The sequence below is a fragment of the Alligator sinensis genome, unplaced genomic scaffold, assembly GCF_000455745.1.
Source record: "Alligator sinensis unplaced genomic scaffold, ASM45574v1 scaffold119_2, whole genome shotgun sequence".
NCBI lineage: Eukaryota > Metazoa > Chordata > Crocodylia > Alligatoridae > Alligator > Alligator sinensis.
In genome coordinates this window covers 1,342,035-1,367,874 of record NW_005842242.1, presented here as the reverse complement: position 1 = coordinate 1,367,874, position 25,840 = coordinate 1,342,035, and the positions used below count along the sequence as shown (strand labels likewise).

Here is a 25,840-nt window from a genome sequence, read left to right as displayed (position 1 = left end):
CCCTTTATAGAGTGTTTATGTTATCGGTTTTCCAAGCTGCATAGATACTATTTCCCTCTCTCAGATCATTTGGATCATGAGAAGACCATTTTGTTTTCTTCTTCCTCTGCAAATATAATAAATTAGCTACTTGCCGAAAGCAAGTTTTGAATTGAATAGTCTGTCATAGGATTTGCATTTCATGCTCTGTTGCTTATTTACGTAAACCATCCAATCTGGAAGTAAAAATAATATCACATGACTTGTGTAACTAATACAGGCAGATGTTTCCAGAGAACTGCATGTACAATCTGCAGATCAAGAATTACTCATCTGAGAAATTCATATATAATTGTGCATAAACACACACATTCACAAAATGTCAAGGTCTGTTCATGGGCATTTTTAAACTGAAAAAAATGGCAACGTTTATGAGATAAATTATACATTGCAAGTTATTTACCTATCTCTATTAAACAACGACAATTCATCAAAACAAGCATGTTCTAAATTAGGATTCTCCAAAGACCTTGCTGTATCAAAACTGATCCTCGCTCACGTGCCCAAACAGAAGCAGCCATGATACAAATGGACTGACTGGTCTGAGTTTGTTGTACTGCCAAGATAAAAATCAGGGTGATAAAGAAGTCTTTATTCACAATTGTGTTGTCATGACTCACTTATGAGGACACTCGTCATCCTCTGTTCTTTTCTCCCTCTTCTTCAAGTGAAACTGCCTTTTCAGGGCATGGTATCTCTGACCCCCACTTTTTGGTTCTTTTTATGTACTCTTTTGTCCTGTTCAGATTTCGAAGTGATGGGTTTGGTGTAAGAAGCTGAATAGAACAGAATGAAGTTTAGTCATTTTCTAGTGTCCCCAGAGGATTATTCTACAGCTTTCCCAATAACAACATGCCATAGGGGAGCAGTGATGGCCCTTTGCTAATTCTCTGGACTGGGTCACACGTGCATGTCAAGGAGCCAAACTGAGTGGTATAAGAATGGAGACTGGGTTTTTGGTTGTAGCTGTGTTGGTCTAAGGACACAGGTAGTAGAGCTATGCGAGGCTTTGGACCGTGCTTCGGATCCAGAGAAGCTTCGGACACTTCAGCGTCCGAAGCAGCACATCCAGATCGAAGCACTGGCTTCTTTAGGCTTTCCGAGGTGGTTCAGAGCTTCCGAAGCACTTCGGAAAATATTCAGAACCACTTCGGAGATCCGGCCATAGAGTATAATGGGGAATCAATTAAATATCTATAACTTTGTTGTTTTTTTGTCTGATTTCATAGTTTCATAGTTTTAGGGTCGGAAGGGACCTAATAGATCTTCTAGCCCGCCCCCCCGCCAGGGCGGGAGAACAACCCAAAAAAAAAAACAAACAAACCCTAAAAACAAAAACGGGACTCAAATGAGTCCAGCCAGGTAATTATCCAGCCTCTTCTTAAAGATCCCCAGGGTAGGGGCCAGCACCCCCTCCCTTGGAAGTTGGTTCCAGCTCCTAGCCGCCCATTTGGATGAAATTTGCAGGGGTGGTAGCCTCTGCGAGAGCATGAAGCCTGCCAAGTTTCAAGAAGATTGGTGAAGGGACTTGGGGGGGAACTGCACCCCAAATTCTTGAAAGCAAAGCTCATGTCACATCTAAGTGTTACACCACAGGGGGATGAAAACCCCAGGGGTGGTGGCCCCTGGTGAAGCCACAAAGTCTGCCAAATTTCAAAATCAGTGCAGGGGCTTGGAAGGAACTGCACCTCGAGCTGCTGACAGGCAAAACTGGTGACATAGACGACCTTGGATGTGTTAAGGCACAGTGGGCTGAAAACTGCAGGGGTGGTGGCCCCTGCTGAGGCCACAAAGCCTGCCAAGTTTCAAGGAGATAAGTGCAGAGGTTTGGGGGAAACTGCACCTCACGATGCAGACAAGCAAAACTCGTGAGATGGGTGACGCTGTGTGTTAAGGCACAGCTGGGTGAAAGCTGCAGGTCCGCTAGCCCCTGCTAAGGCCACGAAGCCTGCCCGCTGTCGAGGAGATCGGTGCAGGGCTTCTGGGTTCTGGGGCCCTGGACCTCTAGCTGCTGACAGGCGAATCTTGTGCCATGGGTGCTTGTGCGACTGTGTCTGTCTTGGGGCGGGGGGAACTACTGCAGGCCTGGCTGCTAAGCTACTGTGTTACCAGTTACCAACCAATCGTGATTCACTCAGGGACCAGCTCAATACACAGTTGCTAGCTATGTAACCAGTTAATTAGCAACAATTAGCATCTATAAAACCACAGACTAAGGAGAGGAAAGAATCGATACAGACAATCAACTGCCTCAAGACAGAGACAGTCAGTTGCACAAGCACCCATGGCACGAGTTTTGCCTGTCAGCAGCCAGAGGTGCAGGGCCCCAGAACCCAGAAGCCCTGCACTGATCTCCTCGACAGCTGGCAGGTGTCGCGGCCACAGCAGGGGCTAGCATCCCTGCGGCTTTCACCATGCTGCACCTTAACACACACATTGTCACCCATGTCATGAGTGTTGCTTGTCCACATCTTGAGGTGTAGTTCCTCCCAAACCCCTGCACCGATCTTCTTGAAACTTAGCAAGCTTTGTGGCCTCAGCAGGGGACACCACCCCTGCAAGTTTCATCCAAATCAGACAAAAACACCAAAGTTATAGATATTTCATTGATTCCCCATTATACCCCATGGCCAGATCTCCAAGGCAGCTCCGAAGCTTCAGAGTCACTTTGGCCTGATCAAACCGGGAACCTGGTCCAGAGCCCCGGATCGGATCCCTGGCATCTGAAGCGGCCAGATCTGAAGCCAGATAGAATAACTGCCTGCTCACACAGGCCTAATAGGTAGGCAAGCTTCTTTGGGTAGATGTAATATCTTTTATTGAACCATCTGAGTAGTTGGGAAAAAGTTCTTGGCAAGCTTTCGGGTGCAATCACCCTTCTTCAGGCATGGGGAGTCTCCATTTTTCTAAGTCTTCAAGAAATGAAAAAGTTCAGACTAAGAAAGGAGACGAGTTCAGGTTGAGCCTTCAGACTGTTGTCACAACACAGTTAGGTTGAGGGTCTTTGGAAGCCAGTGGCTTTGTAGCCCGCACTGGAAAGCACAGGCTGCTGCAGCTCAAGACGGAAGAGGTCATCTTAATTTTAGAGCTCTCTGCTTGGCTCCTCAGAGTCAATGTGACAGCCATCCCTTGTATAACTTCAGTGACTTTGGGAGGGTACCAGCCACACAGATATAAGAAGCATGTGTCAGGGGCATGAAATGAAGAAACACAGAATGGTTGCAAGTGAAGTGGAAACTGGGGTAAGTAATTATTATCCTTGCCCCTGACAGGAGGTTAGACCATGAATGGCATTTCTAGTGCTTAAAGAAGAAGGATGCTCCTGCATGTAAAGACACTGGATTCAGGTCTGACACTTGGAAGATTCAGTTTCAGACGGCAGACATGTTACAGTCTTTCCAGCTAGTTAGACTCTTTGCTCTACAGCATTAGTACCAGAGATAGTGCCATCTCCTACCACCCCTTTGCATCTCTCCTCCATTTAGATGCTAAGGCTTCCAGAGAAGGCTCTGTGTTTTACTGTGTGTTTATAAAGAGCCTAAGGGGACCTGTTCTTTGTTGATGCCTCTATATTACAGTAATAAAAAATGATAAATAATAACGATAATGCTATATGCCCCTGCTGTCTTCCCTTGTGATTCCCCTGAATTAGTCTGGTTACCCCCTCTGTGTTATACTGAAACTCACTGTGTTTGTACATTCATAAGCTCTGGGCAGACAAGATAAATCTGATATTTTTTATGAAACCAACTCAAATAGTTGGAAAAAAAAATATTTGCAAGTTTTTGGGTACAAACACCCCCCTTCAGGAAGAGGAAGTGTTTGCAGTCTTCATAATCTCTGTGCATTTCATATGACATTTTTACCCATTCTAGAAAATAATCAATGTTTATTCAAAAATATTATTTTTCCTTTTTTTTTTATAATTTCAATATGAATTTAAATGGTCTGCTTGGCAATGGTCTCATAAACAATTACATGCCATCCTTGAATAGCCATGTGTTGTCCAGGGCCAAGATTAATTTGCTTGCCTTGTTTTACCATTCATATTATTAAAGACAAAGGTTTAATCAAGTCACTTATCTAATTCATGATTGCCCTGAAATGCATTTTCAATTAATAAAATCCAGAATGCAGCCTAATGCAGTGAATGCTGAAGAAAAAGGAACGATAATTACAAACAGTCAGTTTGATTCAAGAAAACCAATAAACTAAAAGGGAAGGGAGATCATTTGGATCATGAGAAGAGAATGGCCCATTAAGAAAACCAGTAAACTCCAACACAGTTTTCCTCTCTGTACTACACAGGTATTTCCCACTACTTTTACTCCCTAATTTAATTATAGCTGATCTTATCCCTAAATCAGGAAGCATTGGGAGTGAAAGGGAAGTATAGATGATTGAAGGTTTTTAGATTGATACTTACATTTCAAGAGTTTGTAAGAGACCACGTTATTGTGTTTATATAATTCATTATTACATTATTTTTACAGTGTCATAGCTGGCCCATTTGACAGGCATTCAATCTGAATCTCTGAGTATACTAAAACAAAACAAACCCAGTAAAGCTGGAAATTACTCTCCAATTCCTTTAAAATATTTCTGAAAAAAGCCCTTTTTTCAGGAATTCTGTCAAAAGTCATAAAATAATTTTGACTAACTAAAGCAATTTTTGTGCTTTAGAAACATAATATGATCAGTGTACAGTTAACACCAAGGTCACTCACAAAGACATTTTGATTTGGGCACTTCTGATAGAGGATTTATGACCAGTTTCAAAGCTCATTAAAGTCAATGGAATGAGTCTGTAAGAGGGTGGTGGCATGCTGCCTGGAGCCTCTGCTGGAATAGTAGTGTTCTGTCCTTCGAATAATCTTCTGCCATGCCTTGATGTGAGAGAGAGAGGTGCCAAAACACTTTTGGGAGACAAAAAGGGTCAGTTATAGGCTCAAGAGGTCGGCTTCTCTTCTCAGGGCTCCACGACCCCCATACCCTGCCCATACCACACCAGATGTGCAGTAACCTATTGTGCAGAAAATTTAAGCCAGTGTAAATGCATGTGTAGACATGCCCAGTGTGTTGGCCAAGACTGAATCTTTGAGGCACGTTTGTCATCTGGGACCTTACTGATTACCAGGGGGCCAACGTACACAGCTACAGGAGCAGAAATCAGTGAAAGGAACTGGAGGAAGGTTGAAAATTAAGTAAAAATGAGAGTAAACTGATCTTATCCTCATTAAGGCCTCCTGCCGTATGTGGCCACAAAAGGAATTACAGAGATAGTGTGAAGAACCTACGCTATTAATCTCAGTATACAGGAGGAAGAACTGGTTTCTCAGAGCCAAGAAACCCCTTTCCCACTCATTTCATGTTTACTGGGGAGGCATAAAGGGATAGGCAAATAGATAAAACCTTGTTCCTCTCTGCTTCCCAACACCCTCCCCCCCTCCCATCCCCCATACATGCTCACATTTATTGGCTAGCACATATCAAAATTCCTTCCTTCACTTGCTCCTGGAACCAATCAGCAAAGCATCACTTCTTTTTAAAGAGTAGGAGGAAAGTAACAATCTAGTCCTAAATTATTCATTGCTGTTTACCGTGTACATATTACTCTACTACCTACTTTAATAACATGGAATGGCACAACTTATCATGTAACATTTTTGCTTCTGGTTATTGCAGAGCCCTGACAAAATCAGAATTTGAAGGTATATGTTCACAATATGTGTTTAAAAGTTTATCCTGGAAAACATTTCTATATACTGCATGGCATTATTTATCAACAGGAAGGTTTCTATCTTCCTTTTTTTTTTTCATTCTGAGTAATAAAAAATTAAATCCAGGGAAGATTTCCCATTACTATCAACCCAGCCCACTACAGAAGATCAACTCTGACAAACTAGATGCAATTCATGGCAGGCAAGGGTCAAGTAATCCAAACTGGATTACCCATTTGTTGTCCGAGTCGGAACTGAGACAAATAATAGGGCTGTGCGAAGTTTTGGTCCCTGATTCAATTTGGCAGAGATTCAGCCCAATTCAGTGGCTGAATCTCCAAATCTGAATCCAATCAGGGGACACTTTAATCTCTCTGAATCAAACTGGAACCCTCTGAATTGATTCGGAGAGATTCAGAAAGACTCGGAGATTCAGACAGCCATAGCATTAAATGTTTTTCTACATATCCCTAGGTAATGGGGCTCATGAATGTTGTGATGCTGGGGCAGATAGAGTGTCCTGCAGCAGCCTGGGGGGGCTCCCCAGTGCACTCGGCAGCTGACCCGGAAGTGGACCTGGAAGCACTTCTGGTCCACTTCCAGGTTCGCTAGGGAGTGCACAGGGCCTCTCCCCCATGCCCCCCAGCTCAGCGACTGGTGCCTCCCGGGTCTGGGGGGGGCACCTGGGGTCCCCCTGTGGCCGATTGCTGAGCCAGGGGGGTGCGGAGAGGGCCCCCCCATGCACTCCCCGGCAGACCCAGAAGTGGACCGAAAGTAGTTACAGTCCACTTCCAGATTCACTGCCAAGCACATGGAGAGCCCCGCTGCACTCCTGTGGGATGTTCCATGCACCCCAGCATCGCAGCGATCACGAGCCACACCTGCTCATCATACACTAAAAATCAAACACCTACTATAGCATATTTTAATTTTATTACAAAAAATATTTTTGTCATGATTTGTGTTTGTATAGTGTATGTAGAGGTGATTGCATAGTAATTCAAAAGTCAATTCACAGTCTTATGTATTGTGGTGTGGGGGAGGTTTATGGGGGCTGTGGCTTTATATGTGGGGGGGCATAGGGTATGTTGGGGGGTTATGTATATGTGGGGGGCTGTGGGGGCAGGGTGTGGAGGGTGTGGGAGGGTGGTGGGTAGGAACCCCCACACTCCTCCCATGGCACAGCAGCAGGTGGGACACTCCGGGTGCAGCCACCCAGTGAGGCATGGCTTCAGCAAGTGCTGCACATTGCAGTGAGGGGTGCAGCCTCCACTGGGCTGGCTCCAGCACCTGAGTCTTCCCTACTGAGCCTGAAGAGTGCAGGGGCTGTGAGCGAGTGAGAGGGAATGCCGGCAATACACAGACAGCCCAATGGAGGCTGCACCCTTCACTATGATGCGCACTGGCCAGAGCCATGCCCTGCTGAGCACCCGCCTGCTGCTGATGCTCCTGCCGCAGCTGTACATCATATGGGGCAGTGCATGGGGGGTCCCCACATCCCCTACTCTCTCTCACACCCACACACTGCCCAGCCAAACTCTATGCTGCCATCACCCCCTGGGTACAGGCTCTGCGCTGACGCCAGCCCCAGCGCCACACACTGTGATTCTCTTCTGCTGCAGCCCTACCCCTGCCACTTCCCTACATGCTGCCCGGAGCCAGCAGGAGACCAGGGAAGCAGAGAAGGTTCCCAGGGGCTGCAGTAGTGGCAGCCCCACCTGGAAGCTGTGTGCTAGTAGGGCCAGGCCGTTCTTTCTACAAGGGTACGAGTGAGTCACAACAGGATATGTTGGGGGCAGGGTGTGTACACACGGGCACTTCACTCCCTCACTTGTGGGTGGAAGAGCTGGGCAGGGCACAATTTGTTGGTGTTCGCTGCTGGCCAGATGAAAGTGCTTGGCAGGCTGGATCCAGCCCGTAGGCCATATTTTACCTGCCTCTGGACTATGGACTTGTATACGATGGTTTGGGTGGAGATGATCCTGCCTCAGGCGGGGGTCTGCACTAAATGACCTATGGGTCATCTTACTTCTCTATGATTCTATCAGTCCCCTTTCTTAGACATAATCTAATCTGAAGTTCTAAAGCAAAAACAACTGCATCAAATCCAGAGGTGGGGTAAGGGTGGATACAATTTATTTTATTCAGTGCCTCTGTTGCAAAATTTTGGTTAGATCACGTATGATTTCAGCCATTCCAGATCAAACTGGGGATACCGAGACACATTCATCCTAATTTGAGAACACAAATGGTTATCAGCAACAGTGAAAAACAGAATATCCTCTTTCAAATACTTGTGGAGATAGGCCATGTTTGACCATTATGGTCTGGACACTGCGGCTGTGCAAAATTTCAACTGCTGTTTCATTTCAACACTGTTTCAACTCATTTTGAGATCACAACAGCAAAATCAAAATGAAACAAAGGCCGTTGAAATAGCCGCGGAACAAAACGAGGCTAGTCAAAACGTTTTGACCATAGCACTGGGGATGGGAAGTCAGCCCAGCCAGGCTGACTCCCTGTCCCCCGTGTGATATAGCCCAGGGTGATGGTGAGGTAGCCCAGCTGCGGGGGATGGAGAGGCAGCCCAGCTGGGCTGCTTCTATGTGCAATCTAGCATGGGAGGTGGCAAAACAGCCAAGCTGGGCTGCTTCCCCACCCCCTGCCATGTGATCTAGTGTGGGGGATGGAGAGGCAGCCCAGATGGGTTGCCTCCCCGCCCCCCATGCAATCTGGGGAGTCATGGTTGAAATGGTCGAATCAGGATCAAAACAGCCTCACTGTTTTGATGAAGCGAAACAGTGAGGCTGTTTTGACTCCGAATCATATTCGATACAAAACACTGCCCTGTCCAGACCTCGAAACTCAAGTCGGAACAGAACAGTGCTATTTTGCACAGCCCTATTGGGCACCACCTGCTTAGTCATAATGTCTTTCACATTAGTCAGGCATTTTCCCGAAAAGATATATGGCTGAATATTGCTCCACTGAAGAAAACTTTGCCAAAGTAAGAATGTTCTCACCATGGCATGAGAGCCTTGTTATTCTATATGGACTGCTTTCAAGCGTAGTGTTTGTGATTCCAGATATGAAGCATGAAGTTACTGGAGGTTTTCTTTGAATTCAATGACAGTGGAATTGTACTGACACAGGACATGATGAGAGCATTCAAGTAACATACTTCACATGGGGAGATGATGCTCTAATTCATTATTACCTTAATTATCTTAGAAGAAATCCTTTGCATGTTGATAATCCCTTTTGAAATACTATAGCCGTGTTTGCAAATAAAGTTACAAAGGCAATTTCTCCAACCCCGGTTAGCCACCGACACCATAGTAAATCAAGGGTGACCTCAGTGAAGCCAAAGGAGTTACCCTCTATACTAGGAGAGCAAAGAGTTGATTTGAGGCCCCTTTTCTTGTCAGATATCAATACAGAAGGTAATGGTTATGAGTGACTTCTGTGCTCAAGTCAATGTGTATAGGAACAAGATTGTACTTCAGATGATCACACGTCTTAAACACCCATTAATGAACAGAGGAAAAGAACAGGTTTCCACAGGCAAAAAAATTAAAATAAAAGGCCAATTTCACATTTTCTTCCACGTGATTTCTTGATAGACTTTTTGCAGCATATTAGCCTTGAACTTTATAAATAAAAGCCATCAAAGAATGAATGAAAGTTCAACCAAGATGTTAACTTTCAATATCAAAGGTATATCTATGTTAGAAAAAATTGGATTTTTAAAAATTCTTTTAATGGTATGTAGACTATTATCAGGGAATCTTCGGCAAAATGTACAAGTCTTTCCCAACCGATAGGACTAGCATGCAAAAGCATATCTTTCAACTCTAACAAAACATCAAGGGCACACATTGGGGGCACATGCAAAATGCATAAAACTGCACTGTCTTTTATTAGCAAAGTTCTTAAAGCTCTAGCAAGTCATGTAATTTATATAGCAATATAAATAATTTGGTGAGAGAGTTCAGAAAAATAACAGCAGACTCACTGCTTCCATTTGTGAATACACGGGCCATTACACAATCTGTCTGACTGAAAACATTCAAAAATTGTCTTTATCAATACTGTCTTGACATTCGCTGTAGAGCTGGATCCTTGGACACATAAAATATTTAACAGTTCTCTACTGTGATTAGTACCATTATTTGAAATGCATTTGTCTCAACACAGTCAAACATTTAGGCCAGTTTTGATTGGTGATCAAAAGCATACCCTTTATAAAAGTAGCAAGAACTATCGTATCATGCTGAGATCATACAGTGCAGTCCAGGAGAAGGCAATGCATTAAGTCCAAGATCCAGGTCTCATTTTAAAAGGATTACAGTGTAGCTGTTATCTTAAAAAGCTGTGTATACTATATCCAGGATTCATTTCTCCCTGAACCACAATGTAATTCTAGAGATAGAAAAGAAATGAAAGCAAAATGACTTAAAGATAATTTCTGCTGAGATCTAACACATGCCAAACAGTTCAGCAAAAATTGGGCACCACTAATCCCAAGAGTGCCTGCTGACTTGCAGGTAAATTAAAACATTTCTGCCTACAGTAGTCTGAGTAGTTGCTGACAGAAAGTGATTTGTGTTGTTAAAGCTTGGATCCTGCTAAAGCTTCAATCCATTTGTCGTGTCAGTAAACAAAAATATTCAACAGATCTATTGTCATCAACGATCTTCTTGTTTCTTAGGGCAGCAAACCATGGTTTCTTGTAACTTCATTCTGGTAGCAGGGATTAAAGACAGGGTCTCCTGACCCAACAACCCGAGTCTGTGCCTCTTGAGTTTTTAACAAGCATCTCCCTTAGCTCTGAAGGGTTGTGATCACTGATCTACTGCTAAGCAATTACAAGTTCATCCAGCTTTTAGGGCATGTCTACGCTACCTCTATGATCCCTGGGTATGACTGAAAACTGCTTCTCTCTGGAGGGCCTGGTGGCAACATGATGGGGCTACTTGTGACTACGTAGCTTCTGTGCAATATTGTGATGTTTTAATCTCCAAAGTAAAGTGAGTATGGAGCAGAAACGTGGACAATATATAGAAGACCCCTCAAGTCGCTGGAGAAGAACCATCAGCGCTGCCCGTGGAAGATCCTTCAAATGCAGTGGGAAGACAGATGCAACAACATTAGCATCCTCTTGCAAGCAAACACCACGAGCAATGATCATCCAACATCAACTTTGCTGGGCTGACTATATCATCCAGATATCTGGCTCCACACTCTCGAAGCAAGTTTGATTTTCCTAGCTCAGTCAAGGTGTATGCTCAAGAGGAGGGCAGAGAAAGCACTTCAAGAACGTCCTCAAGGCCAGCTTGGAAAAATGTAGTATTACTTTATCAACTCATGGGAGACTATCACCCAGAACTGCCCCAAATGGAGGAAGAGTCTGTTGCAAGGATCTCAGTACTTCAAAACCTCATGCTGACAAAAAGGAGCTGTGAAAGTGGGAGTTGCAGAAGCAGCATGTTGCAGACTGAATCAAGAATCCAGAGCCACCCATGCCACAAGGAAATGTGCCCAAGTTGCAACAGAGTCTGTCAATCCTGGATCAGCCTCAACAGCCATCTTCCAACCCACAGATAAAGCAATCACAGAAGGCGATCATTCTCGACTGCAAGGGATTGCTGTTGACATGATGGCTGTAATTGCAATAATGAATAGCCCTTTTGGCTCCAAAGAAGCCAGCATGGAATTGTTGGGGTAACCATTAGAAAGAAAAATGAGAACATGCTTGCTTAAGATATCATCCTTTGACATGAATCATCTCTCCCGTGACTATCATTCTCCATAAACTATGACAAATGTGAGACATTTGAAACGGGACAAAGACGGTTCCGGACATTCAACATCCATCAGGGCTCTCTGATACCAGAAAATTTGGCTTGAAGTCTGAGCCTAATAAACAGTGTTGGTCTCCTCCCAACACTGGTGTTTATGTCAGTTTGCCTGGGTCTTACGAGGTCCCATGAATGGGACTGTGGGATTACCTGAAAGGACCAAGAGGAGAGAACTGGACACTTCCTCTGTGGCTCTGGGGTTCTCCGATGGGTTCTGCACTGTTCAATTCCTTTACATCTCTTGTATGGTATTGAGAGGGGGCTTTAGAAAACTCTCTCTGCTTCCTGGATTTCATAGGAGTTTTTAATACTGAGCCGGGGTCTCTGTGTTATTTTCTAAGTGACTGTATGATTCAAGTCATAAATTTAATGTAAATTGCACCAACACATACCCCCACGCATTTTATTTTTATGTGTACACATATACACACAAACTTCATCTATATCTAAATGTATACGCACGCTTAATTGAAATGTTTTCAGGCTCTTACAGGATGAAAGTTGCTTTACAAACAGGATATTACAAATCCTAAGAGATGCCTACTTACCCTTTATGATTTTTTTTTACATTCTATTAAATCATATTCAGCCTGTTGCTTTCCTTCCCACATCCCCACTTACTAGAATTAATTTAAAATTTAAGCCTTTTTCCAAATGGTTCCTTCATATATTCTCCATGTCTCTGGAGCAGATTTCTTTAAAAGGCCATTATTAATCTTTGGTACTCAACACAGAGTGATGCTGCCTTCCTCGTATCAGTGGAATACCTTCAAGGTGGGGCTCGCAGCATTAGCCTGAAAAAGTCTGGTCTCAACATAGACTAATTTATCGCTATTCTACTGAAGTTTAAAAAGAAGAAAACTCGCTTGTTATGTCAGATCATAAGGGGTCAAATTAATCCATGTGCAAAGGGCTGACAAAGGGCTTATGGATCACTCAGCGATGCGTATAATCCCTGGTAACAACATTTTAGCAGAACAAAGTGATGCACCAGTGTTTTTCTGGCCCTCTTCATAGGACTGAATTTTATCGAGATGGACTACTTGAACAATCCTGCACTCGCTACAGTAAAAGGAGAGCTTTGCCATTAACTCCAACGACACAGTGTCAAACCTAAATACTTCTTTAAAACAATGTCTTTGGGTGCATTCCAGGAACCTACTTTTGGGTTCTGTGGTTCTTTGACATCAATCTGAAAGTCCATACCTGCAGCACAGAGAGCTGTAGCCCATCTAACGGTGAAAAAGGGACCTGGATGATGTTCATTCTTTCATGGCAGATACAACACCCTAAGCTCAGTTTCTTGTTAACGAGTAAGTGGATTTTAGATTTTAAACATTTTATTACGAACGGGATTAGCTAGTTATTTTGAGGCTAATTTTTGTTACTGATGTGGAACCTTAAACAGTCATTTGTGCTGCTTCCGCCTCATTTGATGTCACCTTTTCAAACACTAATATATTTTCTGTATCTGTCTTAAATGTGTGCACTAGTGACAAGCGCAACATCACTTTCCTTAGCTAAATACCCCCATCATTCATATAAAATGTTAATACGGGCTATTCATTGGAAACGGCGCAGAACATACAGAATAGATAACATCTAATTGTTCCCACGTCAATTATTTGTCTTTCTAATCTACAAGACCATTGTTCCTCGCAGCTGAGAACTTCTTATTTACATCCTGAAGTTGTTCATTGACGGGAAAAAGAGCAAAGCTAGCCCACTTTTGGTTTACGTTTTTGCACCCATAATGAATGATGCTACTTGAAATATTTTGTTCAAGTAGGGATCGTCAGCTAATCAGAGCCACCAGTGGATCATGTTCTTTACCACATTTATTCCATTATTCAATACAATGTGCAATTGTTTCTATGGCAACTGTCACATCCCTTGGCACCAGGATAATTCTTAGATAAATGGTACTTGGTTAGAGCATATTCCAGAGCCAGCACATGTGAAATCTGGAATTGTTTGGTGGTGGAAATTTGCAGATTGAAAAATTTGAACAGTAAAATCCCTCGCATCCTGCGGCTCTACACAAAGCTGTCGGCACCAGTGAAACCCCACCTGAATTAAGAAGAATACAGCAATGGGGAAGTTACCTGGGGAGTCCTTATAGTCCTTGCATGCTGCAAATAGGGTCTCTATGTCAGCTAGCTGGGTAAGAAAGAAGTACTGGGAACCACACTTAGATGGGGCTAGCAGCCCAAATTCCTGTTTGGATGGCTTAATTCAAAACCTGAAGGAATCTATTTGCCTCTGGACTTTGTATCAGACCCAAGAGACAACAGTCAATTAAAATGATGGTGGGAAACAGTCTGAGAAGCTCAGGAGGGTTTTTTTTTTTTTTTATATGTTGTGGTCTCTAAATCGTACAATAAAATGTCACAACACCCAGAGATCTATTATGGAGACTTTTATACATGATGATATAAATGTTATCATTGTGTATAAAAGAATATTGCATTCATTATGGCTGTTTCAAATTAGTATTTTATCTAAGATAAAAAAATATTTCACGCGGCGTGCATTACAGCCTAAAATGTGTTTATTCAAATACCATCCGTAGACAGACACCAAATTCTACACCAGCCTAAACCTAGATCTTGGTTTCAAATATATATAGCTTGAATCCACAAATATCCCATACATGGTTTAAAACATTAGTGGAAGAACAGGACAAGCTTTCTATTTTAAGAGTGGGAAACATCATGTGCTGGATCTCCTCCAGATGGTTCTGCCTCTGAGCTTTTTGGTAAGATCTGGTAAGCTTTCTGGTAAGACAGCTTTCTGTAAAGCTAATCTTCATTACGGTTTTAAAAAAATTTAAAAAATAGGTTTCTGAAAACCTAAAGGGAAAATCCTTATGTTTTAAAGGAATACATCTCCAAGGTTTTTTTGTAAGAAGCAGCATTGTATATCATTTTGATGAGCATAACAACTGTAATGCATTTATTAGTGCAATCCTATGATTTTTGGTGTATTTTCCAAGGGTCTGGAAATGATATGCAAAATACAGGATTTTATGTATGCAGCGCACTCTTCTTCTTTAAGCAATTGCTTCGTATAAAATTTAATAAGATAAAAATCTTCCAGTCTATTTGACGATACTTCATGTGAGAGTCCAGTTTCAGACACTTGTACAGTCATTTTTAGACCGTTTGGAATTTAACTCCAAACTAATAATATGCAGAAAAATGGTAATCTTCTCTGATGGGAACAACTGCTGGTTATATCAAAGAGCCTGGTACTTTATAGTGTTTTCAAAATAGCCTATAGTGCTCGAGCTGCTAAATGGATACATTTAAGGATTTGCTATTCTATTTCAGAATGTATTTATTTTTTTTATCATAGAATCACAATTAACCTACAGAATTCTGATCTTTTACCATCAATGCTGAGATAAAGCACCAAATGCTTAGGATCTATAGCAGAGGAAAATATTGCATAGACAGAACAAAAAGTGAAATCACAAATAAAAACCTGCTGGAATTTCAACCTGTGATGATAATTGTGCAGAACAATGTTCATTTACACAGATCTCCACGCTATTTATGAGAGGCTCAAGCATCGCCATTTCCATCTTGCAGAAGAGGAAATTGAGGCAGGAAGCAGTGAACTGATCTGAATGAGCAGACTCAGCCGCCTGCAGTCAAGCTGGAAACAGGACCCAGATCTCTCGAGTCCTCTAGCCATACGGCCTCTTCCATCACCAAAGGTGATGCACGCCCAATAACGACAACGATGCAATAAACATCACCAGAAATGAAAAGCCAGCCTTTAAAGCAGAAAACCATGAGCTATGTCCCTGACTAACCTCTCGGGATTATAAATTAGATTCTGCAGAGTAGTCCGAACACAGCAATTTCATTTCCTTCATTCTGGGCTACTACCAGAAAGTTTTAACTTTGCTCCTGTCTGCGTGCTGTCTCGGGGAGCTCTCCTTCCTTTTATTTCTCCCTTTCTTTTCCATTCTGCCTTTTCCATCTGGTGCCAGAACAGCGTTTGACACTTGCTATTTAATCATTTGTCTGTGCATATGGAAGTCGGCTGAGTACCATAAAGTGCAGCTACTACAGGGCTGGCATTTGGGAACATCAGTCTGCTCCTTTACTGGCTTTGGAGCCAGAGTCCAGGTACCTTGCTTTCTTTCTTTCTGTCTGTGTGTTGCAGCAATACGTTTCAACTACTTCCATTTGCTACAATAAATCTAAATTTGCCAATACATAAGAGCAGGTTTCCAAAAAAAAAAAAAAAAAATTCACTTAAGTTTCAGCTCAGTTTCTAACATACAAGTATCCTTCTCACTAAAACCACCATCAGATTAGGAGAAGGGCTGTCTCGACAAAGGGCACTGAGCTTAGACCCACAGGATATGGGCTAATTTCCTGGCTCAACCTCAGCATATCACACAGAGACTTTAGGCACATCCCTTAAGCTGTTCTGTGGCTCAGTTTCCCATCTGTAAAAGGTTGATAATACCTTTCCTTCTTTACAGAGTTGTTCTGATTTTAAACGTCCCTTGTCATCAGAAACTTGCTCAGATATTGTGGTATGAAATAGAAATACTAAAACATAAAAATTGGCACTCTTGCTGTTCTCGGGCTATGGACTGAATGAGCCACGTTTAAACAAAGATTCCTCGTGGCCAACGACACCATAGCGACATTGTGTTACTGCATATTACAGTTTCCGTGTTTTTGAAAGATGTGGAGCCTAAGGCATAGTTGTCCAGTGTCCCCAGCTAAGTTCCTGAAATGTGACATTTATAAGCAATGCGTTTTGCCTGCCTCCTGTTTAGACCTCACTGCTTCCTAGCTGACCTGCCATTAGCGCTACGTGAATAAACTGGCCAATTCAAGAATATTGTTCTGAGTCGACCCCAAGCCAGAATGTCTCAGAATAGGAGGCGAAATGAAACAATTTGTTTCATTTCCAGGCATTTTTAATACAAGCAAAGAGCTAGATTCACAAGGGGAGCTAAATAACATTAAAAAGACAATAGTGATGGTAGTGCCCTATCTTTATACTCAAAAAGTTAGGAGAGACAGAAAGCAGTATGGCTATAGGGGTGGGGAAACTAACCCATGAGTTGGAATGGAACCTGGTTACAGCTTTAACCACGGAGGGATTACAGGTTGTCAGCAATAAACATGCAATATATACATACATATATTACATACATATACATACACCCACCCACCCTGCCTTAAGTATGTTGCAGGGACAACCTAACATCTAAAAATCACAACTGCATGATTTTTGCCTCCTCCATCGGTAGTCATCAATAAAGATTTTGTAAGCAGAACCTAATAGACAATTTTGTTGATGATGCTGGAGACAAAGTAATAGCCATCTTAATAATCTGAAGCAGGAGTTTCTGAAGAGCTAAGAAGAGTGAAAAATTATATTATATATGAGGTTGATATACAGGAGACCCTCGCCATTCACGGATTTGCAATTTTCAGTTTTGAATATTCATGGCGCGCCGCACCAACCCACGCTCTCTCCCCGTGCAGCGTGATGACACTGTTACTGCGCTCTGGTGATACTTTTACATTCAGTACATTGCAGTACTGTATTTCAGCATTAATCCACACCCTTAATCCTGGCACCTAAAAAAAAAAAAAGCAAATGATAGTGCAGCGAGGATCCAGTCCATTTATCCTAGCCTATTATCAGTACAGCACAGTATTCACAGATCTCCCCATTCGCGGGGATCTCTAGAACGTATGTCCCGGGAATGGCAAGGGTCAGCTGTATATCTATCTATGTATAGCTATAACTAATTAGCTACCAGGCATGAGCGAGTCAGCAGCAGGGGTGAGGTTTGTGACCCAGATTTAGGGTCGCAGCAAAAAAAGGTTGGGAGCCACTGATATATAGTGCGAGGGGTCAACAACAGAGACTGTTGAAACTCAGCTTTCCAAAATACCTATATCTAAAGAGTCAGGAAAGTAGGCAGATATGTCTCAAAAACTCAAAGAGGAGAATAGTTAAGTTATGTTACTGCTCTTACTGTTAACTAAGAAAGTGCTATTCTAACAATCACTGTGTTCTGGCTCTTGAGACACTTTATCACTAAGATCCCAATTCACCTTGCACCAAATCTGTTGGAGTCTTCTCTCTTCGGTGGGAACTGAATCAAGTCCTGGTATCACTAGAAGCAAAGCCAAAAAGCTGTTGTGTACCCTCCCATGCTCCTGCTCTAAATCTTTCCAACAGCCATCTACAATCCGGTTGGGAGCGATCACCCTTTCTAAGGTTTAGAGATTATTCCAGTGCTCTCCGGGCTCAGAGCTGAGGTTATCCAGGCTGCAAGTCATCCCATTATAGACCATTGTTGTCAGTTATTTCCAAACATGTTTGGCTTCTGCAATTAGAACCATTAACAATGGGATTTCACAGATGTAGGTTACAAGCTTTCAAAAAAGAAACAGCAGTCACAGACAGTGGGGAAATATTTAAGAACTACTTATCCCCTAATTAAACAAGGTACTGTACTCTAAGTGCTGCATGCTAAGCAGTGCTCCAGCGAACGCTTATCTTAACCCTACAGAATTACACGACAACGCTGAGGTTCCAATCTGGGCTTTTCTTAGCCAAGTCTCATCTCACACACAGATGGAGCCGTTTTGCTGTCGTTACCGTCTGAATATGTCAACGTAAAAAGAAGAATTACGTTCAAACGTATCCAAAAAGAAAATCACCTCGGGCAGAACACCGGGATCTGCAGATTTGACTTGAGTTTGACAAAATGACGGACGAGGCAGGTTGGGTTGTACTTGAAGCAGGCACATACGTGTTTTTTGGTTGTTTTTTTTTAAAGGAGTGAATTAACACCCAAACCCCAAGACAAACTGAGGGAATGCTTTGTGCAGGGCCTGCAAAGATGCTCTTCAAAAACTCCCCAGTCCTGGGCAAGCTGCATCCTGGCCTGGATTCCAAGGCCAGGTTAAAGCAACCATCAGGTTTCAACACCACTGCAGCGGTCTGGGGGTCAAGGGGAGCCTGGTTGCAGCCTCTTCTCTTAGTCAGCTGACTATATGAACATCCACAAAAGGAGGAGGAGGGCAAGTAGGATAGGCACCATGGTACCTCTTCCCTTTCTGAGAATTCAGCTATGCAGAGAGGACAAGCCAGTGGCTGAATCTGCTTGATTTCAGCTGGTGTTTTCCCACCAGCACCAAGTGACTGGAGCAGAGCCCAGGACTGAGGCCAGAGTTCAAATCAGACTTGGTTAATTAACTGAATGAAGTTGATGGCTTTCAAGCCACGTGGAAACCATGTTCTGCCCTTTATTGGAGCTAAAGCAAAATATTTTAAAATCTGTTTGCAAAAACAGACTAATGAGAATCAGCCTGGGGGTGAGAGCCTGAAAGGCAGAGAAAGGGCTGATTTAGGGTTACCCACTGTGAATCAAGTAGAGCAAGGACTAAAAGTTAGGTCCTCCACACCCGAGCCTGTGCCCTAATAACCTTCATATAAAGCAGTGGCTCCCAACCACTATGCACGACCCAAATCAGGGTTGCAGGGGGTCTGCTCCTTGCTCCGCCCCTCCCGGTACACGGTCTGCACGGGTCTCACTGCCGTTGCCCCCCATGATCCCAGCTTGGCCCAGGCTCTGCTGGCACCGCCGGGCATAAGTGAGTCGGCGGCGAAGGTGGGCATCACAACCCAGATTTAAGGTCGTTGCAAAAAAAGGTTGGGAGCCACTGATATAGAGCGCGAGGGGTCAAGAAACAGCATTTTTAGACCAAATAAAATGTCATTAAAAAGATCCTAACCAGGTCTGCTCAGGTATTCTGGGGCTTTAATTCTTCCCTCTACACGATCTACATTGCACAATCCACTAACCATCTATATTCACATTCTGTACAGTTTAAGAGTGAAAAATCAAAACCTATTCCTCAGCAATGGGATTTTAGAAGTTTGTTCAGCCTTTCCCTTAAAGCAACCACCTCCTCCTTTTTTTCTTTAATTGAAGATTTAAGCTAAACTACTATAGCTATTCTGGAAATATAATGAAAGTGCTGCCAACCCCAAAGCCTAAATACTGAAATAAGACAATAGATCAGTCAGTCTCATTATGGCTTCTTTGTACTTCCTTTAAATTATAGGTCTGTAAAGGTATTGGGCCTAATTGTCTTGTAAGTCACTGTCATGCCTGCCTCCTTGCTAAATGCCATGGCACAGAAATGAAGGCTATCTCACTTTTTCTTCTGTTTCTTTGTGGTTTGTGAAGTAAACATTTCAATCATGTTGCAAATCACTTCCCCGGCCCCCTTAATTGGGTTAGGATTACAGTGAATATGGAAAATAAACAAAGGAAGGACAAAAAAAGATTCACACACAAACTGAAACTGAAAACAGAGTCATCCCTTCTGTACGGAAAGGCTGCAAAATATGACAGAAGATAGCAGAAAGAAGACCCACGTTGAAAAAACAATGACAATCCATAGCTTAGAATGCTTTCTGATTAGATTAAGTGTCAAATCTAAATGGCATCCTCAATACGACGAGTAGTCCCATTGGCTTGTAAACCCTGAGAACTATTTGCACTGGTAAGGTTATCACTGTTTAACCCTTCATGTATTATCCTGACTGTAGCTGCACTTGGAATAGCCTCTCTATGAACATCTGGCCTCCATTCATGGAGTTAAAAATTCACTGTGGATGCCTAGGAAATACGAATGATATTGTGCTACTGCATTGGTAACATCTCTGATTTCAACTCTTCTGATCATTGGAGTCTCTTGACAGGACAATTTTTTTTTTTTTTACATGCCACTGCTCTTTTCTGGCAGTCTCGTCTGAACATATGTATTTGTGTTACCTTTAAAGAGCCGTGCTTCTCCTTCCCTCCAAGAATCACAATTTCTGCCATATCTTCAGTCTGAGAAGACCGTGCGTGGATGAACAATGCTCGACCAGCTTCTGTTACATTTTTCCGAGCCACTAAAGACCCATCAGGTTCCACCTTGAAGTCTGGGTTAGAAACTTCGAAGTTCAATTTGTCATTTCCCTTGCAGTCATCAAACGCCACTGGAAAAGAGCAAGAAATAAGAGAAGAAGTATGAATTTATAACTCCGGTTTCAGACTGCTATAACCAACCTGCTTTTTCAAGAAACTTCAAATCAGTGTTTATCTTTATATTTGCACAATCAATCACAGCTTCGTGGACACGCTTATGAGAAGGGTGGTTCAGAAACGTTGGCCAGGCTGTTGGAGGGCTTAGGAAATGAACTGAACATTGCAGACACAAACATTTTGGGAGCAAATAACAAAGACGTGCATTTCCTTTACAGCTAAAATTGGCTGCTTTCAAAATCCTTTGTTTCATAGTGTATTGTCAAAACGATACGCGACAGAAAATTTTGCCAGAAAAATGCTATCATTTGATTTTCTTTATCATCAATATATTTGGCTGACTCGATGAATTCCGCCTTAAATGATGTTCTCAAATCTCTCTTGTCAATGCTGTCCCGTTCTGCCGGCAATATTTAAAATATTCATTGAGGCAGACAGAAAGAAAGGCTCCATTGCCTTGTGGTTTAAATCCCCGACACAGAATTAGGCAGGGAGTGGATCGGTACTCATGTCTCCCCCACTAGGTTATAGGGTATTTTTAGGTGGCCTCTCCCTTAGTCATCCCGCTGGAACCAATCCACTTTACGTAAAATATTCTTAAAAATTCACTGGAGCAATTCGGGAACCTAGAGTGCCCCAGTCACCTGTTTCACTCTCACTGGCTCAATAAATATTTACATACGCCATACTAAAAGGAACAGCATCGCCATAAGGTATCGACAGCGATACACTCTCAAATACCTTTAAACTTGGTGGTTTTGACACTCTCCTGGAAAAAATAAATAAATAAATAAAATAAAATCAAGGAAGGCAATGAACCCATTTCTTCCAGGTGTTGGGCCACTGCCTCAGTCACTGGACTTCTGGGTAATACCAGCATGTCCTCTTCACTGGTTTGTGAATGCAACCTCCCCTCCACCAATTAAAACAATTTGGGAAATTCATCCACCACGTGAATAGTTTAGGTGAACAGTTTACCTGCTGGAAAATGTTTCCCAAAAGCTTTTAAGAATCCCCACTTACATAGATTTGCTATTGCTGGGCACCCTGATCGCTTGATCTTCAGGATTCTGCCTTTACTCTACTTTATATTTTTATTGCACTGTTATTACTGAGGAATCAATCGAGCACAAACAACTACTCTGTAAAAGGATCTCTGCACACACATACACACACGTGTGCACACGTGTGCATGGAAATAGCAGGCAGATTGTAACTAAGAAAGATTCTGTGCTTAATTATATTAATTTCCAGCCACACAACCAGCAAGCCACAGCAAGATGTTCTATGAGGAAATATCTGTCCCTGTTCTTTTACCTGTCTTATTGAACTGTATGCTGAAAATGTATCTTTGCTTTTAACTTAATCTTATTCTGATCACATACCTATCACGTACATAACCTGAACTTGAACCTTTTCTTGCAGCACTGTTAGATTTCTTAACCATTATAGATTTATTCTATTGCCGCGTTTGCCCCCAAAGACATTGCAGGTTTAACAGGTGCTCCTGGCTCTTAAATACTGTGAATGCCACTGCCTGCAGTAATTACACACTTCATTAAAAGAGAATCTCTGTTACATCACGTCAGCTTTAGACTTCATAATAAACCATACAATTAAGACGTCTCCACCAAAAATTTGGAATAACTACATAAGCCTTTTGGGTATCGCCATATGAGGAAGACCTACTGCATGAGTCCTTTTTTTTGCAAAGGATCTGGTCCAGACTTCCTGAATTGCTTCCCTGAGTCGCTGGTACAGTAGACGTGCCTTTACTATGTGTTGCTTTGATTTTGTATTCCTCTCATTATAGGTTCTTTAAAAACTGTGTTACAGTTTTGGAAGCGGGGACAGACAGGCAAACAGATTACAGAAGATCAAAGACATTAGGCTGTCATTGAAAATAAAGTAGTTTCTAAGCGACTAATTGGTTAAATCCACTGCCAGAATTATCACGTTAGGTTCGGTTGCTGTTTTCAAAGTCATGACGCTCCTAGATTCAATCACAGCTTGGCCAACTCTGGAGCCAAAACCCTGGTCTCAGAAGCACGTAATCACCATAACTAGACTTATGTCACGGAGAAATTCTTGAACAGACTGGGACCACAGTGCTGCTGGGAACGTTCCTGCAAGGCCCTTCTCCACCAGGATCCCTACAAGCTCTAGTGGATTAAGCATATATTTAGGGCACCACAGTTTTGAGGACTGAGCGTGCAGGGGTCCCAGAGTCCAACTGCACTCTTCTGCAGAACCAAAGGGACTGCCTCCATTGCAGAAAAACTGTGGAGAGAAAGATATCTGTAGCCCTTTACTGATTCCTGAGTGTAAGTATAAAGGACACTCATGCCATATCTTATGTGATATGGCTTAATGCTCCAACAGGCGCATTGGAAATGACAGTTCCAGCTGGGAGCTGCATGTACTCAGCACCTATTTACAGTGGGTCTTACATAGGGCAATACATTCATGTAAATGCAGCAGCAAAGGGAAGCAGATAGTATAGGGGCAGGCTAAGCCCTAAAGGGCAGATCCAGTGCTTAAAGCAGCATTTAAGTGAAACTTAGGTGGCATCTAGGTGTCTAAGTCCAAGGTTGTGAACCTGAAAACCCCTATTCAATTGCCATCTTCACCCGGGGGTGACTACATTTATTAGGATTTTCTTGTATTTTACTTTCTGTAGGCAACTGAAAAGTTGTACTTCTGCACAAGTGCAGAAAGAGAAGACAAGAGACAGCATGGCTATACATGCATACATGGCCAGGCATGCATCTGGGAGGGAGCCCGTGGTTCTGATCCGTTCTCGCAAGTCCCTTTATATTTCATCTATTCATTGCTGGGTGTAAAACATAAAGGACAATCCTTAGAGCAGGAACCAGAGCTGAGTACTTCCTCTTTCCTCCCTTCGAGTGCCTTTACCCCTAGAGAGTCAAAATCAGAGTCTCTTCTGCACTCTCTTTTTGGCCCAATTAATCCGGACTTCTGTAAAGTGGCATTTCTTCAGAAGGAGAGGCTGAGAGTACTCCCAACCAATCTAGCCTATAATCTGGTAGCTAGGGTGGTCACCTGGGGAGGTGGGAGATGTAGCTTTGAATCGCTCAGTTAACGAAGGGAAGTGATCCCCAAGTGAGCTGTGATAAGCTAATCATGAGGCTATTACACAGCAGGGTATTACATACCACTAGCATGCCATCTTCCCCTTCTCTAAAAGGAGTGAGCCCTGCTTAATTTTGGGGAGGAGATGGTAGGTCACAGGTGCCTTTTAGAACCCAGGCCAGGCTCCTAAATCATGAGTGAAAAGAAACCCCCATCGTGGGGGTGAGCATGGAGGGATTTAAGACTCACCCCTGTCTTCAGTGTTTCCCTCTTGGGTTGCTTTAGACTGTTACATGGTACATGTGCTAAAATTCAGCTATCTTCTTCGTGCTTTTAGGAACCTCCCACTCATAAGCACTGTACAGGGAGAACTCGGGTGCCTCATTCAGGATTCTGGATTGCTGTTCAGGGAGCAGGCGTCTAAAAAGGTAGGTGCTGTGGCATCGAATTTGCATGTGAGGCACATCGGTGCCAGGGCTGTCACAGAACTCAGCATGTTCATTGAGATCGTGCCACACTCATGGCAAGATTCACATAATCACAGTAAGATCTGGATGTAAGGCTCTTTATTAGCAGCCTGCCCTAGTTTAAAACTATCATACGCAGCTCATGTCAATGATAAGACAGGCATTTTAATAGGTGCACAGAAGTCTTATCATCCAATCCACTTAAAATAAACAACAATCCCCCCCTCTGCTTCCAAACACATACAAACGTGGGAATAAGATGTTAAGAGACCAGGATTTTGGGGAGGTGATATATTTTATTGGTCCGGCTGTACTGTTAAGAATAAGGTTAGACAAGCCCTCAAATGCAAGACATTCTTCATCGGGAATAAAAGGCTGACGTTCTTCAGCTAGATGTGCTATGTAGATCCCATCCTGACAGAGGCAATCTGAGTAGATTCTCTTTGAAATCGTTTTTATTTCCTCGTGACAATCAACTTAAAATTACATGTTACATTGTATAAAAGTGCCCCTCTCATGATTAAAAAAAAAAAAAAAAAAAAGGCTTCTAGTGATGTACTAGTCTACTAATAGTTTGCTTCTGGTAATATTTGGCGGCTGCTGCTTTGGCAAGTTGAGTGTGAAGGAAGGAAGGCAGCAAGCAAGCAAGCAAGGAAGGCAGGACTTTGACTTTTTAGCTACTTTATTTAGGGGCTTAGGGTATAAAATTTAACCTCTTTGGGATCCAGGTCCAATATACAAAGCAAAGACAGACAAATTACCATCAAACCAAAATCACCATGCCATTACATTCATAACATCACACTGTGACAGACACCTTCACAGTATTACACACTGTGCCTAACATGCCGTTGTGCAGTCCAGACGCTCGGCCACACAGTCGTATAAACCAAAGCCCTCTATAAACAAATGGTTTCTACCCTGCTCTATCCAATCCTACACATGACAAAACCTTCAACTTCCCACACAAAGAAAAAAAAAAAAAAAAGCATCAAAAAGCAGCCTGGTGAGGGCCCAGGGCGTGACACGGGCATGGAGGTGCAGTCCGCCACCAAGCCTGCCCGTTCTCCCAGATCGGTCATGACATCAGACCCTGTATTGAAGACAAAGGAAGGAACGAACGAATGAAGCAAGCAAGAATACAGAGCAACCCTGAACAAATAGGGCAAAGTTTTCTCTTGAAAAACTGAGACCGCGCTTCAAAGCAGTAATGCCACCAAGCAGAGCACTATAAGCTACATTCAAAATGTGGCTACACTTCACTGTGCTTCAAAAAAAGGTATGGACTTTTCACAGCGCATTTCTCCAGCAGTGCAATTCAGCATTCACAAGTGTCCACATTTCCTGCATTGCTGCCATCTGTGTGCACTGCAGAAATGTTAAGAGCTCGTGAAAGGTTTGACACAAGGAATCAGGAGAAATGCTTGGAGATATGCTTTCCATTTGCTCAGAGCTGTACATCTGGCAACTTAATTCTCCCTTATATCCTGCCCATCTGTTTATTCAAGCTCTTAGGAAACTGATGGGTTTCTCCCCCCAGCTGGCAGAAAAGTAGGGCTCTATGAA

The 25,840-nt window shown here is 42.8% G+C and overlaps 1 protein-coding gene across 3 annotated transcripts in view; it reads right to left on the bottom strand.

Moving 5' to 3' along the window:
- Nucleotides 1-25,840, bottom strand: part of CDH13 (cadherin 13) — a 744,241-nt gene that overhangs the window by 469,921 nt on the left and 248,480 nt on the right. For all 3 annotated transcript variants that reach the window (XM_025208638.1, XM_014521695.2, XM_006027433.3), the window contains exon 3: nucleotides 20,460-20,668. In XM_025208638.1, coding sequence (XP_025064423.1) covers nucleotides 20,460-20,668 — 209 coding nt within the window. The remainder of the gene's footprint in view (nucleotides 1-20,459; nucleotides 20,669-25,840) is intronic.